This window comes from Nicotiana tomentosiformis, chromosome 8 (genome assembly GCF_000390325.3).
Source record: "Nicotiana tomentosiformis chromosome 8, ASM39032v3, whole genome shotgun sequence".
In the NCBI taxonomy this organism is placed as follows: Eukaryota; Viridiplantae; Streptophyta; class Magnoliopsida; order Solanales; family Solanaceae; genus Nicotiana; species Nicotiana tomentosiformis.
This window is the reverse complement of record NC_090819.1, coordinates 94795232-94814944: the sequence shown is the minus strand read 5'-3', so window position 1 is coordinate 94814944 and position 19713 is coordinate 94795232. Positions and strand designations below refer to the sequence as shown.

At 34.7% G+C, this 19713-nt stretch overlaps 2 protein-coding genes and 1 long non-coding RNA gene across 4 annotated transcripts; 1 reads left to right on the top strand and 2 right to left on the bottom strand.

Moving 5' to 3' along the window:
- Window positions 1–988: 988 nt before the first annotated feature.
- On the bottom strand, window positions 989–2441 carry LOC104088303 (uncharacterized). Its single transcript, XR_011410467.1, has 3 exons — window positions 1996–2441; window positions 1464–1818; window positions 989–1385 (listed from the first exon to the last, which is right to left on the bottom strand). It is a non-coding gene; the product is annotated as an uncharacterized lncRNA (long non-coding RNA).
- A 4886-nt stretch (window positions 2442–7327) lies between these two features.
- On the top strand, window positions 7328–8059 carry LOC138897848 (uncharacterized). The gene has a single exon (XM_070183867.1). The coding sequence runs from the start codon at window positions 7328–7330 to the stop codon at window positions 8057–8059; it is 732 nt and encodes a 243-aa protein (XP_070039968.1).
- Window positions 8060–14628: 6569 nt separating this feature from the next.
- LOC104088302 (serine hydroxymethyltransferase 3, chloroplastic-like) lies at window positions 14629–19452 on the bottom strand. Of its 2 annotated transcripts, none has more exons than XM_009592957.4 (12): window positions 19313–19452; window positions 18971–19198; window positions 17679–17874; window positions 17404–17578; window positions 17198–17315; window positions 16999–17111; window positions 16784–16906; window positions 16032–16136; window positions 15779–15865; window positions 15587–15694; window positions 15269–15341; window positions 14629–15191 (listed from the first exon to the last, which is right to left on the bottom strand). In XM_009592957.4, the coding sequence occupies exons 2-12, from the start codon at window positions 19173–19175 to the stop codon at window positions 14917–14919; spliced, it is 1578 nt and encodes a 525-aa protein (XP_009591252.1). In that variant the 5' UTR covers window positions 19176–19198; window positions 19313–19452; the 3' UTR covers window positions 14629–14916. The 2 variants fall into 2 exon arrangements, with proteins under 2 accessions (XP_009591252.1, XP_009591254.1); XM_009592959.4 differs by having other exon boundaries at window positions 18971–19203; window positions 19313–19438.
- Between the last annotated feature and the right edge of the window lie 261 nt (window positions 19453–19713).

Here is a 19713-nt window from a genome sequence, read left to right as displayed (position 1 = left end):
CGATTGGCCTCAAATTTTGCACACAAGTCATAAATGACATAACGAAGCTATTCTAATTTCCAGAATCGGATTTCGACCCCGATATCAAACAATCAACTTCCCGGTCAAACTTCCCAAAAATTCAACTTTCGCCATTTCAAACTTAATTCCACTACGAACCTCCAAATAATTTTTCGGACACGCTCCTAAGTCCAAAATCACCATACGGAGCTATTGGAATCAATCCGAAGTTGTTTACACATAAGTAAATATCCGGTCAACTTTTCCAACTTAAGTTTTTAATTATAAGACTAAGAGTCTCATTTCACTCCGAAATCTTTCCGGACCCGAACCAACTAAGCCGATAAGTCATAAATCAACCGTAAGACATAAATTGAGCAGTAAATGGGGAAACGGGACTGTAATACTCAAAACGACCGGCTGAGTCATTACAACACCCCAATTCTGACATACTCTACAAACACTGCAACATAAACCCCGCAGTCCATGCAAGCATTAAAGTAGCAGATAACCACATGCTAAAATGTACAAACTTGTATGAAACATAGAAACAAGAATAACATTATTATTGAAATCAATGTTTTAAATATACATACAATGAGCCAAACTTCTGCCGAGGAACCTCGGTAACTAACCACTGAACTTCCAATGGTTGTGAAATACTTTTTCCAATATAGGCTGGAGTGGTTTTGAAATTTATATCAGTCCGCTTCCCGTAGAAGTCTAAGCATTGGAGGAAAAGAGGTATAACAACTGAAAACTTGTTAATAGGCTGATGAACTGCATTATTATTTCCAGCTGCAATAAATGAGTCATACACTATTAGGGTCCTTTTGCATATGTCGAATACACCCAACACCCAATGGAATTTATCCTTGACATTAATGATTATTATCATATAATCAACTTCTGACCAAGCAACATTGGCAAGTAACCGATAGCCTAGAATGTAATCAGCTATAGTGTCGTCCACCTTTACTGCCCTATTATCTTGTTGAGTAGTCACATACAGATCATAAACTTGTTCGACCCTTGTCTTGAAACAACAATCAGTTGTTGTGAACCTGACGTTATTGGATGGGCCATACTTATATCTTTTCCTTAGATAGTATAGAATAACATTGATGCGCTGATCATAAGATAAAATTTGAAAAAACAAGTAAGAATGGTTTAGTTATTTACTATGCAACAGAACTGAAATAATAGTTGTATACATTTATTATACAAAAGCTAATGGTGATCAAGAAACATCAACACGCCGTGTCATTCAATACTTGCCCTGCGTGTGCCTAATTATAAACCATTATTTCTTGTCTACTCTTTCAACTCCCAAATCAAATGGCCTCTCAAGCTTGTTCACGTCCACCGGATAAGGAGATTTTCGCCTATACAAGTTATAAAATAAGCTTGTAAAACTTGAGATACAGTTGGGTATGAATAAGCAATCATATATGAATTGAAACCTGGATGATCTCTTATGTGTTCCATCGTACAACCATTCTCTAAATTCCTCTATCAAATTGGGGTCAACAACTATTCCAATAACATGTGTGAATGGATGCTTGATTGGGAAAATAAGAGGACCTACGGAGCTGCTACAACCGGAGTCGAAATCTTGTGTATATGGGGACTTTGCATGCTTTCTAGGAATCTTCAATCTTCCTTTTTTCTCAGGGGTTAAATGCTCTTCAAATTGTTTTTCAACTAGAACAATTTGAGAAAGGGTCGCAGGCAACTCAAAATCCTAAAGAGTAATTGTTTTTTTAACTTGGGCATCAAAGCCTGAATTATCCATATCCACAACAGAGTGACCAACATCTGGATATTAGAAAAATAGATAGAGTAAAAACTAAAATAAAATAAATTAAAATATAAATTAATATACCATGGCACTATATGAATACTACAAACTCTTGTATGAATATTGTATGACATTTGTATTTATAATATATTAAAAATATGAATTAGTGTAATCAATAATCATGATACTATTACCTGTATTTTCTACATTTCCAGCTGACTTTAGGGGTGGAGCATATTGAATTGTAGAAACAATGTTACCGCTTGGCTCATTAACTTGTGCAACATTGACGTCAGCATCTTTATATGAGCAAATAAAAGTTATAAAACTAAAAAGTGTATCATAGTTGTTAAGGAGTTGAATGATACATGTATGATGATTGTATATTTATTGAACTGAAAGAGGGTGCTTAGTTAATGAAATTGTAAAATAACCTAGTTGTTTTATATTGCCATTGACTGTTGCGTACCCAACCTCCTCTTCTTTGTCGTCTGGAAAATAAGCATTGTCGTATCTGCTGTGGTGGTGGCGATCATTATTGGATGGTCCAATAAATATATACATTGGTGAAATAGCAACATCAGCTTTTTCGGATTGACAGGATGAAGATTTCCTAATTTCATCTAAGACTTTGTTAATTGATTGCGTGAAAAATTCCTTCATCGATACAAAGTCACCTGCAACCTGAGAAACAAGCACAATACCACAAATTATTAAACATCGATAAAAGTTAATGTAATACATTTCTAAGCAATTACTACCTTTGTCTTGAATGCATCTAAATCACTATGAACCTTTGCAATTGCAGTTCTCAACCGTTGTCTTCCCACAATATAGCTTAGTCGGGCTTGTTCTTCGCAACTTCAGAATTTTCAGGTATAAACGGGAGATTGCGACGATGCGATGCAATGTCTCCTCGTTCTTCCATTTCATAATCCCCTTTTTACGGTAATTTTATGAGTTCCAACTCTTCAGTTGTTGCAGCAATATTTGAAAACTGCAACAAAAGGTATAATAACGCAATCCACTTTGTATAATAACTGTATGACAATCGTATAAGTTTTATATGTCATAGTAGTGTGCTATCAAAAATTTAATTATACATATATACATATAGTGTACTAAATATGTATTATAACTGTATGATAATTGTGTTATTTTTGTATGCCATAATATTGTATTATACAATTTTGACTTGACAGATGTATATGTACTCTATATATTAAGAATTTAACTAATAGATACCAAAAAAAAACAATCAGCTTTTTTACCTTGATCCAACTGGGAGTGAACATAAGATTCTCTATGATTTTCTGCCAAAGTTGGGATTTGACCTTTGTCCATTTCAGAATACGAGGTATTTTATTGGCGGGGGGACGTCAATTTGTTTACCAACCATAGAACAACAATCGTATATCCAAATTTGAAGCGCAAGAGGCAGTCCGCCAAGTCTATAAAGTACAAGATCACAAGCTTGAATACATGTTCATCACATTTCCACGACTCGGTCAAGAAGCAATTTCTAAGAAGCTTCTTCTCTACTTTGTCCTTGTTTGGGAAGTAACTGTGCATTAAGTTTGGTCTTACCAGTGGATCAAACCCAAGATCTCCCTCAAACACAACACATGTTAGACCAGTAACTATACCAAATTCACGCAAACCAAAATTCAACTTCTGAACCTTTGATCTCTACAGAGAATATGTCAGCACAGTAGTCATTCAACTCCCTTGTCATCAATACATTAATCATTTGATGTTGTGTACATATATTAGGGGGAAAATCGAGGAAGTATCCAATGCATGACTCCCTAAACAAATTTAATTGTTCACTTGGCAAATTTTCCTTGATGTGTTCCAGTACTTCAAGATCTGTGTATGATTGTCAATGAGTCACACCAAATTTCGCACCCTCCTTGACAAAGAACTTTTGTCTCTGAATTAAAAAATAAAATAGTAAGGATAAATCTTTAAAAAAGAAATCCAGCGACCCACATATCAGCAAAGAAAAACAGGACACAAGTATATACAAAAAAGTATTTTTTTTAATCGATAGTATTATTTCTAAAATTGCATAAACATATGAAATTGATAAAACTAAATTCATTTGTAATACACTAAACATACAAAATATGTACAACACCAATAATAAAAAAATAATGTAAAATTAATTTTTCTGGAGAACTCATACAATCGGTATACAAAAAACATACAAAAATAAACAAATTATCTAATATAAACATATAAAACACAATACAAAACATATAATCTTAACATACAAATAATATACTAATATATCATTGTCAAACAAATAATAGCACTACGCTACAAAGACGGATACATTCAAAAAATAGTGTACATACAAAAATCATGCGGGAAAATACAAAAAACAAATAACAAGTCATTTATGTCAAATAATCACTATCATACACAATCAACTTCATTTGTAATACACTAAACATACAAAATATGTACAACACTAATAATTTAAAAAAATATGAATATAATTTCTCTGGAAAACTCATACAATTATTACCTAAAAAAAACCACATAAAACAATATAAAGGAAATATTTTTAAAGGTCTACAGTACCTTGTGATCATATTCATCTTTACGAGAGCCGAAATTCGGATCAACTTTATTATTCTTTTTTGATTTCGCATCGTCATTAATGTTACTCCTCTTTTTTTATATTAATATCAATTCCTTCTCTTCAAAATCATCATCTCGAAGTGTCTTACCATTCCTCTTAGAAACCGAACCTTCATCAATCACTAAGGTATTACATGCCTAGAATTTGTTTTTTTGATTTTTTTTCTTCTTGTGAAAATACATCTAAGTCAAAACTAGGTGTTTCACCCACAACGTTTTCACACTGTTTCCGGGGTGATCTCCGAACTGCTGTGTTACTTGTTAGTGTATCAACAATACAATTTCCAGAATGTTTTCTCAAAGATTCATGCAAAGATTTTTTACCCATTGTTAGTTCTGAAAAAGGTGGAATGAAAAAGAATATTAAAGAGACATTTTTTAAATGGCTAAAAAACATGAAGAAGAATGAAATATTGAGAAATTAGAAAAGAGCCATTGTTAATGCAGAGTGAAGCTTGAAAATTAGACAAAATAAAGAAAACAAGATTCAAAACTTACCCACAATTTGATTCTAAAGCAAAATTTCGAATTTCGTTTGCATTGTATAAATAACAAAGAGACTTTGGATTAATGAAAGAGAGAAATCGGATATCAAAAGTTTTGAAAGAGGAAAGAATCTGCAATTTTGGGGGATAACAGTGAGTAAGCGTGATTTTGGGTAAACAAGATTTTGGATAACAGTGGGTAAGATAGAATTCTTACGCGAGATTTTGGGTAACAGTGGATAAGGGAGAATGCTTATGGTGGTTAAGAACAATTTTGGGTAATTGTTAAAGAAAGAGAGAAGATGTTTTTGTATTCGTTTGGAAAAGGAAGAGAATCCTAAATATAGGGGGATTACGTATAACTGATACAATATGTTTAAGGTATGTTGCATTTCTTCTTTTTTATGGTTTTGTATAAAACTAGTAAATATAGATATATAAAGTAATTAACAAGAAACTTAAATAAAGATGGTAAATAAGTTTATACTATAGTATAGCTAGGTAAAAATCTATATTCTATCACAGTCACATTTACATTGCATAATAGTTTTAGATGGCACTTATTTTAGCAACTCAATTGAGAGATCTCTTAGGTCGAAAGTCCCGCCGTTTGTGGTTCAATTTTCTCTGAATTAATGAAGTCTTAGATGTCATAATTAAGTGTACAACATCAGTCAATATATTAACGTCCTGTTGTGAGATATGAATGTTCTATGATTATCAATTTGAAGTATGATTTCTTACCTAAAATTTCTTTACTTATTCCAATCAGAAAATAGAAATCAATCACCCAAATCAAAGTTTTTTAAAAAATGCAAAGAGATTGAATCTTCAAATTAATTAATCTCAACAAAATTAATCCTCAAATTTTCTAGAAATATTCTAAATTTGTTTGGAATCCCCCACCGTTGTTTTCACAATCCACGGTCCTTTAACGATCAACTAAGCCTTCTATTCACCTCGAACCAAAAATCTCCGGCGGTCTCCAATCAAAATCACCGGTCAACTCCCTGGCGATATTGCGAGAAACATTCACCAGCGAGAATACATACATTACATTGATACAGAGATAAATATTATTGATTTCTTGATATTCTGTAAAAAGAAAAGCTTCAAAGTTATTAGTTGATTACTTCCCGCTGATTACTTGTTATATTCTGTAAAAGAGAGGCTTCAAATACATTTGTGATTACTTCCCGCCGATTACCTAGGTATATTCTGTACGTTTGTTGATTACTTCCGCCGTTCTGAAGATTGTTGTATATATTCTTTAAAGGAGAGGCTTCACATTCTTGTTGAGTATTACAACTTCGCTTCAGCTTCTTGGCCGATTCCGATTCAGATTCCGGTCAATTCTCGCTGATTTCTTGGTTGGTCTAAATTCCAGAGAAAGCTCAAAAATATTCAAAGTTTCTTCTTCCTATTTGAACAAGAAATACATAGAGTATTGCTCCAGCTCATCGCAATCTATCACCGCCAACTAGATTTTCGTTAATTTCAAGGGTTGCAATCCAAGTTCTATTATTCCTCTCTTGTCTTGATCTTTTAATAATTTGGTATTTTAGCGTAATTGTATCTCCTTGCCTGTCTATTTTATTCTTAAACCTTTAGTTACTATTTGCCCTAGCATTATCAAATTAATTGCATTAGTGATAGCTTTGCCTACTTGTTTATATTGTTATCTACCTGTTTACATCTTTATTTCAAATATCCCCTAATAATTCTATTCTAGTTTTGCACATTTTCTTTGTGACTTTTAGTTGTAGATTATAGCCGCCTTTAGCTCTTATATTGTATTTCTTCACCTATTTTTCTATCCTTTACTTGTAGATTATAGTTCCTTTAGTTCCTTTGTTTTATTTCTTTACCTGTTTTTCCATCCTTTAGTGGTAGATTATAGTTCTTTTAGTTCCTTTATTTTATTTCTTCACTTGTTTTTCTAACCTTTAGTTGTAGATTACAGTTCCCGTTAGTTCATTTATTTTATTTCTTCACCTGTTTTGCGAGCTCTAGTGGTAGATTATATTTCGGTAACTCATTTTATTTTGTCGCTTGTTTTCGGGATAGTGTTTGAGTAGTGACTCCTACATTATAGTGGCTTTGGTGAACGATGGTAGAGTAAGGTCTTGTCCTCGGGGGTGTCAGCGCGAGGGAGGGGGTAAGGGAGTAAGAGAGCTAAGGGAGCTACTAGGCTGAAAGTGGGGTCTTGAAACATAGGAACTTTGACTGGAAAATATATAGAGTTAGCGAAGATTCTCGAGAAAAGGAAGATTAATATAGCTTGTGTATAAGAGACTAGGTAGATCAGAGATAAGACGCGGGATGTGGGATCTTAGTTGATAAGGACCTCCGTGAACTAGTGGTGGAGGTTAGGAGGGTGAATGACAAGTTGATGACTATTAAGCTAATTGTTGGATGTTTTACTTTGAACATAATCAGTGCATACGCACCCCAAGCACGCTTGGACGAGGAAGTCAAAAGGCGTTTCTGGAAGGATTTGGATGAGATGGTGCGTTGTATCATGCATACCGAGAAGCTTTCCATAGGAGGTGATTTCAAAAGACACATTGGAGTGACGTCTGGGGGATATGATGATATGCATGGTGGCTTTGGTTTTGGAGATAGAAATGGAGGAGGAACGTCTCTGCTAGACTTTGCTAGAGCATTTGATTTGGTGATAGTAAACTCGAGTTTCCCGAAGAAGAGGGAGCACTTGGTCATCTTCCGAAGTTCGGTGGCCGAGACTCAGATTGATTATTTACTCTGCAGGAAGTCCGATAGAGGTCTTTGCACGGATTACAAGGTCATCCCGAGTGAGAACCTCTCGACCGTTCTTAGGCTCCTAATTGTGGACCTTGAGATCACGAGGAAAAAGAGAAAGAGGGCGATGTATAGCCAACATAGTATCAAGTGGGGAGCCTTGACAGAAGCTAAAGCGCATGATTTGGGGGTCAAGTTGGTGACTATGGGGGATTATAGGAGCAGTGGGGACGCAAGCGCTATGTGGACCACGACTGCGCAGTGCATTAGGGAAGCTGCGAGGGAGGTATTAGGTGTCTCAAAGGGTTGCTTTGGTGGTCACAAGGAGACTGGTGTTGGAATGGAGAGGTACAAGGAAAAGTGAAAACCAAGAAAGCAACGTATCTGAAACTAGTGGAAAGTGTAGATGAGGAGGAGAAGAGGGCGAATAGGGAGCATTATAAGTTGGCTAAGAAAGAGGCAAAGCTAGCAGTTATGGTGGCCAAGACTGCAGCTTTTAGTCGTTTGTATGAGGAACTCGAGGGCCGAGGTAGGGATAAGAGGTTGTTCAGGTTATCCAAGCCGCGAGAAAGGAAGGCGCGTGACTTGGACCAAGTGAAGTGCATCAAGGACGAAGAAGGTAGAATTGGAAGAGTGCGGGCAAGACAAGCTTGGAGTGGCTCATTAGGTTATTTAATGCCATTTTTAGAACAAAGAAGATGCCTGAAGAGTGGAGGTGGAGCACGATGGTTCCTGTATACAAGAACAAGGGTGATATCCAAAATTGCAATAACTATCGGGGTATCAAGCTGCTTAGCCATACTATGAAAGTCTTGAGAGAGTGGTAGAGCTAAGGGTGAAAAGGAGTGTGTATATTTTCGAGAACCAGTTTGGGTTTATGCCAAGGAGTTCGACTATAGAAGCCATCCACCTTGTTAGGAGATTGATGGAGCAGTATAGGGATAGAAATAAGGACTTGTGTATGGTATTCGTCGACTTAGAAAAGGCGTACGATAAAGTTCCGAGGGAGGTTTTGAGGAGATGATCGGAGGCTAGAGGTGTACATGTTGCCTACGTTAGGTTGATTAAGGAGATGTATTATGGAGTAAAGACCCATGTGAGGATGGTGGGCGGGGACTCGGACCATTTTTCGATTATGATGGGGTTGCATCAGGTGTCGGCACTCAGCCGTTTTTTGTTTGCTCTGGTGATGGACGGGATGCCACCCACATCTAAGGAAAGGGGTCGTGGTACATGTTATTTGCAGATGATATTGTATTGATTGACGAGACGCGAGACGGTATAAACGCGCAATTAGAGGTATGAAGGCACACCCTGGAATCTAAAGGTTTCAAGTTGAGCAGGACCAAGACAGAATACTTAGAATGTAAGTTCAGTGGCGAGACTCAAGGATGGGAAGGGGAGGTGAGGTTGGACTCGCAGGTCATCCCTAGGAGAGGGAGTTTTAAGTACCTTTGATCTATTATTCAGGGGGGATGGGGAGATTGATGAATATGTCACATATCATATTGGGGCGGGATGAATAAAATGGAGACTCGCTTCTGGTATTTTGTGTGACAAGAAGGTGCCACCGAAACTTAAGAGTAAGTTCTACAGAGTGGTGGTCAGACCAACGATGTTGTATGGGGCTGAGTGTTGGCCAGTCAAGATCGCTCATGTCCAGAAGATGAAGGTAGTAGAGATGAGGATGTTGAGATGAATGTGCGGGCACATCAGGTTAGATAGGATCAGAAATAAGGTTATTCGCGACAAGGTGGGTGTGGCTCCTATTGAGGACAAGATGCGGGAAGCATGACTTATGTGGTTTGGTCATGTGAGGAGGAGGTGCACAGATGCCCCGGTGAGGAGGTGTGAGAGGTTGACATTGGAGGGCCTACGGAGAAGTAGAGGTAGGTCAAAGAAGAGGTGGGGAAAGGTGATTAGGCAAGACATGGCACAGCTTCAGCTGACCGAGGACATGACCCTTGATAGGAAGGTATGGAGGTCGAGGATTAGGGTAGTATAGTAGGTAATCTAGAGTGTTCATAACAGTAGTATTGACACACAGTCTCACTTTCTGTTGGTAGTAGGTTTTTATGCCTAACTGTTGTTTTCTTTCGTTGTTGATCACCTTACTGTCTTGTTATTTTTATTCTGCTTTTATATGGCTTTTTGGTACTATCCCTTCTTGTCTATATTTTTATTAATGTGGTGCTTATACTTTCCTGAGCCGAATGTCTATTGGAAACAACCTCTCTATCCTCACAAGGTAGGGGTAAGGTCTACGTATACACTACTCTCCCTAGACCCCACAATATGGGATACTGGGTATGTTACTGTTGTTGTATTCCAATCAGAAAATACTGATTGGGTTTCCGATGTCGCCTTTGTAAACCTAAGCATATTATTCAAGGATAGGTGCTTGTGCAAAGATATGAACATTGGATGTAGAGCTCGTTGGTGTAAAAGAACAAACAAAAGGTTTTAAAATCCCGTTATGAACTTAATGGAACGTAATAAGATTGTAACATGAATAATAAAGAATGAGCTGCTGAACACTTATTACAATTAATTTTCCATATTTTAATTTTGCTACTAACAAACAAAGTTGAATAATTTATTTACATGAATCGAAATAACGGAGAATGATTACTATTAAATATATATTCAATGTATATAATACAAAGTAAATATTAAAAATTGAGGTAATAACAACTTAAGCATTTACTATTTATACTTGTAATAAGTGTTGAATTAAAGTTTAAAAATATTCATGAAAGCAATCAAAATTATACACACACTAGTATACTTAATGCGCGTAAAAATGATTGTCTTTTTTGGTAACTAAAATTCTGCAAAGCATAATTGTACCAATACAGTTTAATTTTCAGAAACCACTATTGTTTAGTGACTATTAACTTTCTATAGCTACAATTTACTTCCTATAGCTACAATTTACTTCATATAGCTACTACTCAGTTGTTACGATAATGTATTCGATGAATTCACGAATACAGCAGCAAAAAGCGCCTAAAATCATGGCAGTCCAGTTGTACGCACATGTATTAGCGCCATGTATTCATGAATACAGTAACAGCAATCATCTTAAAAATAGGTATGTCCAACTGTCTAATAACGGAAATAATATCAATTAGCATGATACACTCCTAATATAACTCAATAAAACCAATAATATGCCTCATTATCAACCCAATTAATTAGAATAATTTTTTAAGTTCTATATAACTTTTGTAGTGTGTTTCAATATTTTTTTTAATTGTTGCATTCATTATATTCAATGTTTGTATTTACTGTATTCGCTATTTTATATTCAGTGTATTCAAATGTATTTGTATTAACAGTATTTTAGTTATTTCTAATACATATTTTTACTGTTGTATTCGGTATATTTCATTGGTTGTATTCATTGTATTTCTATTTGTATTCAGTATATTTTACTGTATTTTAAAATTAAATGTATTCACTATTTATATTCTGTTCTATTTTAATGTTTGTATTCAGTGTATTTCAATGTTTATATTGCATGAATACATGTGTATTCAGTTGTATTAAAGAAAATACAGATATTCGAAATACATAAATACATGCAATATATATATATATATATAAATGCAATGTGTTTGAGTGAATTTGTACAAAATACAATGTAATTGTATCATTGTATGTGATTAAATAACAAAGAAGAGAAGAAATTTCGTCGGAAATGGCATTTTCCGGCCAAGAAGAGAAGAAAGTTCGTCGGATCCGTACAACAAATTTATGATAAGGGTTCATCACATTGCTCATTTCAGTTCGAAAAATTCACTCTTTTCTGTTTCCTAACTATCTTCTACTATATTATAATGTCTCGTCGGCCATCAATACTAGGGCGTGTATCTTGAGTTGATCGAAGAGAGAGAGATTCTTCTTTCTCGTCGGTCATCAATACTAGGGCTTGAGTTGCTCGAAGAGAGAGAAGGAAAAGAGAGAGAGAAAGAAGAAAAAATCTGAGGGAAAATCTTGTGTTAATTGAAAGAAAGAGAAAAAATATAAAAAGTGTATTTCATGCCTCAATAGTAGTATATATCATAAATACCTATTTTGCTATAAAATATAAAAGATAGCTATAGAAAATAATATTTTAAAATAATTTTGGTTTATAATAAATATGTCGTATACTTTTGCTGTAGAAGGTAAAACTTTCTCTAAACAAATACTAGAAGCACATCTCGGAAGACTGTAAAAAATAATTGTCACGTTTATTCTAAATGGTATTTTGATTGTCTCTGTACTGAATTGATGAAAGGATCTTTCTACTCAGATTTTAAATTACCATTTAGAATAAGATGTAATATATCCCCAAGTTCAACTTAATTGTCTGAAGCCTTGAATAATTTCGAAGTGAACTCAAACAATGATCAATTATATAACGTCATCACCAATCCTTCTTAGATCATCAATAGTGATGCCAAAACTCTACATCAACTTACTAATGCTAAAATAAACCTAGATATACAATATTTAGCTTCTAAATCATTTGCAACAATATTATGGCGATTAAGATGAGATTATAATGGTTGAATGTCGGTGGTTTTACATGGGAAAGTGGTAAAAATTAAGGTATGAGTTCGAACGTGGAATTTTTGTATTTTCTTTCCATGAGTATCATCGGGATGAAGTGATGGTGGAGATCTTCAAGTCGTGTTTCTATTGTTAAGATGGTGATTGATTTAGAGCGATGACATATCTGCAAAATTTTGTAAAATTCAAGGACAAACATGGACCTTTAAAATAATTCAAGGGCAAATTTGAACATTTCTCTTGTACAAAATGCTCATATGTTGGAAAGCTTCCGCGGCTAGTGAAAAAAGGCAAATTTGGATCAATCTTATAATTGCATGAGTTTTGACTCCAACTATTAACGAAGACAAATTTAAACATCTTCACAACGTTCAAGGGCAAAATTCTATAAATAAAATTACGTAGAAGAGTTGATTGAGTATGTCAAAGGGCAAAATAGATGATTTGATGGAAAGAAGGGTTGTAGTTCAAGTTAGGGAGTTTAATTTTAAAACGAATTTGGGGGGATGATTTTCACCCATTTAAAATAAGGAAAAGGACCAAATACAACCCCCTTCTATTTTCGGATATTGTCTACATTTAACCTCCGTTATACTATCCGGCCAAATTTACTCTTACTATACTATCCAGCCAAGTTTATTCAGCAAACTTTTAGAAATTACTCTTTGATCTGTTAAGTAATCTGAAATCTCCTAATTTTCTTTTATTGTAATCACTTGTTATTCTTCTTGCTCCAGTATTTTCAGAAATTAGTATTGATGTGAATGTTAAAGGTACTAGACTATACAATTTCATGGATATACCAATGCACCCACTTCTCTTCTTGTGATAACAGGTTTGGAATCGATTTAAAATTTTATTTATTTTCAACCATATACACACCGTAGAGTTCAGTGGGTCTATTTATTATGTATTATATGCAGCTTATCATCATGTATGTACATGTATATTCGAATATATTTTGTTATTGTCTAGTTAGTATAGAATTCGATCTAACTTATGAGTGCACAATGTGTAGGCATTTGATTCACGCAAAGTTGAATTGACAATGTAAAGTCTTCAAGGAACTTTCACTTCTATCATTAATACTTTCAAAGTCTCCATACCTTTGGTGCAAGGAATTCATTAAAGTTGGGAAGTTGTAAATACTTTTAGAATTTAGACAAACTACCTAATTAGATTCTTCAATTTACTATTACTAACCGTTTTATTATTTTAATATTTCTTTCTCTTATTTTTTTTTTCCAATTAAGAAAGCAGGTAAATGCTAATTATTTTAAAAATAGTGGATGAAGAAGAATAAGTGACTTAATTAAAATGATTTGGAAGATTTTGGGTCACCTGACGGATTGTGGGGTAATTTTTAAAAGTTTGCTGATGGTAGGGGTAAATTTGGCCAGATAGTATAATGGTAGGGAATAAATTTGGCGGGATAGTATAATGGAGGTTAAATATACACATTATCCGAAAGTAGAGAGGTATATTTGGCCTTTTCCTTTTAAAATATAGGTAATTTTGCAACAGGCATTTAAATTTTAATCCATATTGAATTCTTAATTAAATGGGTTAGAAAGTGTCACTTATTTACAAACAAATGAAAGTGCAACTTCGAGCAAACAAAAATTGTAGATGATGAAGAGCCTAGCCTTGATATCTCAACATGGATAAATGGTATAACTGCTGTATTTGAGTTACTTCACATTCAAAATATACGATACCTAAATAGATATCCTTTTAATTTCTTTTTTACTTTGTTTGAGTTGCGACTCACATTTCAATCCAAATCTATGTTATTACTATAGAGTAATACTTTAATCTAGGTTATTGATCCGCGAATAAGTTTTTGTATTATTAATCTTATACATTAGCCCTTATCCAAATGCATCTACATTAAATGTATTCTAATTGCCTCGGCTTTTATATCATCCAAGCTTTTGTATTAAAAGGAATAACGCTTCAAGTTTAAATACTCAGCAATCCATGAACTCTGTTATTGAAATCAGAGGTAGAATCAAGGGCAAGTCACATCTTTGGCCGGTCTGCCAAAAATAATTACATCAACTAGCAAAATATATAAAAAATATATACTGATTATGTATAAAATATATATATTCTTTAATATACAAAAAAATATACATTTTACCGGCTATTATTTTTGAAAGGGCTATACAATACAATGTAGTTTTCCCTAGAATTAGAATATCAACTTTGTAACTTTGATCTGTTACCACATACGAGCTCAAGTCCACAATCTGTCTGATCGATTGCAATTTTTTTTGCCGAAGGACAACCATAAACCTCATTTAAAATGCACTCTTTTGTACGTTGGCATTAAATCACATACGTAGCATTTTAGATATTCAAATTCCAATAGACAGACAAAACTGAACTACAATTGCCATGTAAGTTTTCGAGTAATTCGGATGAAATTCAATTGTTTACAACACCAACTCCTATTTTGGGCTTCAACACAGATTATAAATCTGCTGCACTTCTCCAGAAGAAGAACAAAGATGATTTTCAGAGAGCAAACTAGTATAGGTATCAATGCATTGAATCATCCTAAAACATCCTAAACAGCACATTGCAAAATTCTGGGTGTAATGAAATAGGAAAGGGAAGCTGTATTATCATCAGGCAATTCGGCCTTCCAATACCACTTCATAAACCAGGCAATGGGTACTGGCTCGTGAAAGCTTCGACCCTTCTTTGTAAGTCCAACACCCTATCAATCAAATTAAAATCTGGGGCAGTAACAAACTTCAAGAAATCTTGGAGTTTGGTACTAGAGACAGACTTCTTGGCTTCAAGAGTAATTTGAACGCCCTCGTGAATGAAATCTGCAACTGCTACAAATTCCTTCTCTGTAAAACCTCGAGTGGTCATGGCCGGTGAGCCTATGCGGATGCCACCAGGTACTAGTGCACTTTTATCACCTATAGTTTTCGATTTGACAGTGTAAATACAAAAGGAACTTCAAAATATGACAATTAACTGCATAAGCTACACTCACCAGGTACTGAATTCTTATTGAGAGTGATTGATGCCATGTCAAGTATTTTCTCCACTCTAGCACCATCAATTCCCTAATTGAAATATGAACTCTGTTAATCTATGCAAGCTTACAGCCAGCAATGCAGAAAGACTAATACTAACCATAATTTTTCTGAAAATTTACTTTAACCAAAACTAGTATATAGATTGCAATTGATGTTAGTAATATAATCTGATAGTTTCTTAATTACTATCAAAATATAAATCTATCCCACGCAATAATTGAGTATTTATACAAAGGAAAATGGAAAAGAAAGGTATAACCCGGAAAACTCACTAGAGGCCTCAAATCGACAAGAACCAAATGATTGTCACTCCCTCCTGAGACCAGCTTGTAGCCTAATTCCATTAACCGGCTTGCAAGAGCTCTACAGTTAGAGACCACCTACAAGATAAATAAATAATAAATGGAGTGACATTTTCAGTACAGATGGAGACGGTGTTGGGTAAAGAAGCCAAAAATTCTTACCTGGTTCTGATAAGCCTTAAATTCAGGTGATTTGGCATGTTTCAAACAAACGGCTAGACCTCCAATTGTGTGATTATGGGGTCCACCCTGAAGAGAAACAATCATTGCCAGCTCAATTCGGAGAATCCAAACAATATAATATAGAGTCCAAAAGGAAAAGTTGTTCTTAGCTTTGGTAAGGTATTAACACTCATGGCCATATTCCAAAAAGGAAAAACAGAAGGATGGATAATCAAAAGAAAAATGAACTTACCTGCAAACCAGGAAAAACAGCATTATTTATAGCAGATTCCAGATCCACACCCAGAACTGGATCTTTTTTGAAGAAGATCATTCCACCTCTAGGACCTCTAAGAGACTGAACAGACAAGTCCAAGTTAGGCCATAGTGACTCAGATATTAGCACACAAGAAACCTTGTCTGTAACTACTAAAATATTGGAGTTTAAAGATGGAGTTAGTAGTCTTCCCGAAAATTTCAATCTATAAGTTAATTTATACTGCATGATGCAGCACACATTTCTCAAACACAACATGACTTAACATCTTTCATTTTCCTACGTGTGCAGACCGATCTAGTTCACTGTACAATTTGGATTTTGATCATTTATTTGCAAGAAGAAACACTACAGTTCCACCAATAATTAGAACATCTCCATACATGGACTTCCGCACACAGTTTGTAAGCTGTAACACTCAAAGAGCACGCTTGTCCGGAGGGCCTAATTCTCCGCCTTATGTATAACTTTAAAACCAGGCTAATCTCATATATCTTACTTTAAAGAATTCTTTCTATTGTTATATCTTACTTTGAAAAATTGAAAAGAGAATAACCAGACTTGACACATTTTTGGAAATCTAACAGCAGAAGTGCATTGGAGAGAGAAAGAGAGAGAAGCTAAATGAAAATATAATTGGTATGACTATTTAACATTTATTTTAAGGAGCAGGGAAGGGAGGGATGTGCTGAGCACAAAACTATTAGCTCGGCAAGGAATAACAGTACCTTGTGAGTAGTAGTAGTGACAATGTCACAGTATTCAAATGGATTAGCAAGTACAGAGGCAGCAACAAGCCCACTGATATGAGCCATATCCATCATTAGGAAAGCTCCGACAGCATCTGCTATCTTTCAAGACATAAGAAGCTTAATATTAGATGCCAAATACAAAGAGAACAAGATGATGTTATGAATATAACAAATTTAATTATTACAGATACCTTTCTCAGACGAGGATAATCAAAATCACGTGGATATGCACTAGCACCAGCAATAATAAGTTTTGGTCGAAAAAGATTCGCTGTTTTCTCAAGCATTTCATAATCGAGAATGCCTGTTTAGAGTTAAGACAAACTTCCCATCAGCTAATAATTCTAGTTAACAGTCCAAATCCAATATGGTAAAGTAGCACACTTTTACCTGTAGATTCATCAAGTCGATAAGGCATGGACTCAAAGTAAATAGAGGTGGCTGAAACTCGTCGTTTAGGAGTCATAAATCCATGGGACAAGTGGCCACCATGAGGTAAGTCCAATCCCTGAGGTACAATCAGACAATACAAATGTCAGTCAATGCAGCAACTAAAAATTAGCAATAATAAAAACTGCTTACTAGTTAAAACTTACCATAATCCGGTCGTGTGGATTAAGAACCGCTGTGTAAACTGCGAAATTTGCTGGTGAACCAGATAATGGTTGAACGTTTACACCCCATTGCTTTCCATCTAAACTAAAGGCAGCCAATGCCCTTTCTTGACAGAGAGTTTCCAACTCATCAATGTATTCATTCCCACCATAATATCTGACACAAATTAAGAACTACAAATTTGTCATTAAACAAGCTACATAAAAGAAGACAAGTTTTCTATAAGGAAGAAATGTATGATTAATATCAGGTTCACCTTTTGCCTGGAAGCCCTTCAGAATATTTGTTTGTAAGGCAAGAACCAACTGCTTCCATCACTGCCCGAGATGTGAAATTCTCAGATGCAATAAGTTCTAAGCTCCTAAATTGACGTTTCTTCTCTTTGTCAATTATAGCACGAACATCAGGATCAGCTTCACTCACTCCATAGTCTTCAAAGCTGCTTTCAGCACCTAAAAAATGCAGTTGACAACCATGAGTAAATGAAGAAAGTCTAAGAAAGTAATTGTCATCATGCAAATTGTGAGGGATATCTAAGCACCAGAAATGGCTTAGTCCCTATTAGTTTTTGCATTCCTTGCAAAGAAAAGAAAAGGCAAATTAAAATGCTCAATGAAAATTTCTTCTGACACCAATCATAAAACAAGATTGAAAACCTCTTCATATGTCGTTTGTAAACAAGAAAAAGACACTTCCAAGTCCTAACCCAAGTAAATTGGAAAGTCATCAGTCACTGCAATTTCAGAAGCCTACAGAGAAAATTCAGGCCCTACAGATACCACATTCCAGCTTTATGTGATCTAACAAGTTCATTGCACAAGGCAATTGGTGTACAAAATTGCACTTAAGAGTCTACATTTTTTATTATAAATAAAAAAAGAGCCTACATTTATAACTCGTCAAATGAACAAAATTTCATATCAGCAGTCAGGGGTGGATGTAGCACTCGGGCAACGGGTTATCTGAACCTAGTAATTTTGATGATGTAGATAAAGTTATATGGAAGAATTCATTAATATTGCAATAAATAGCAAGTCTAAACCCATAATTTTTAAGAATATAATGGGTTCAATGCTAAAAAAATTAAAGATTGAACCTATAAATATTAAATCCTAAATTCACCTCTGTCGGGAGTATCAAATAATATTTCATGTGATCAACACACTCCGCCCGCCCGCCCACCCCAAAAAAAAGGGTAATAACAAGATGCCAAATACTACAAATTTAGCAATAACTCCACAAGTCCAGAAACGTCATAGCCTATGATATAACCAAATTACATTAATTAATTTGATTTAGCACATAATTAAAACCTATTGACAAGTAACTTCTGAAGAACATGTCTCCTAGACACTTCACAAAAACACATATAAATGGTCCATCAAACCCCATTCGAATAACAAATATGCATGAAAGTGAATCAGCAAACCATCCCCCATAAAAAGATTAAATTTTTATGCATAAAAGACAACCAAAATACTTGTAAAGAAAATTTCTTATATGCATATACTATGTGTAGAACAAAACCAACAAAAATTTCAAGATTACCTACAGAAACAGAAGAAGTAGGGCTTCCTGTTAACAAGCTCCCTTCAATTGGAGATGCTCTGCAGGGCTTTACAGAGCATAATTTAAGCCGACTCAAATTTACATTAATACCACCAGTAGCCCCTTTTGAAGGAAAAGCTGAACTTTTAACCCAAACAGGCTGCTGAACAGAACCCATGATTGCAGCTCCGCAACAAGCTTCCATGTTACAATTAACCAGCAAAACCCCTTCACTTCAAAAAGCTCAAAAATTCAGTTATTACGCAAATAGAAAAAAGAGAGTTTAACTTAGAAACAGTGGGATTAAATGAAAAGGATTAGATGAAATGTAAATGGTTTAACCTTATTGAGACTCTGTTCTGTTTTCAGCTTTGGGGTTTTTCGTACAGGGAATATATATGAAGGAATACGAGGGAAAGAAAAAAGAACCCTAGCTTGGAAATTTGCGCGCCGCTCATGCACTGGTCCTTTCCTAAATAAAGTCACCACTAATATTATATCCCTTGCAAGGGAGTGGAATAATATTCTTTTTCTGAAAAATAAAAACTTCACTAATATTGATTAATACTAATAATTATTATAAATATGTCTCAATTTTATGTAATACTTCATAAGTTTCATTTTATAGATGATGTTTGATACTTTTTGATTTAACGCAAAGCTTTAGATAGTATTCAATTATATATACTTAGTTATAGTGAAAAAATATATATTAAAGTAATGGTTGAAATTAGAACACACAT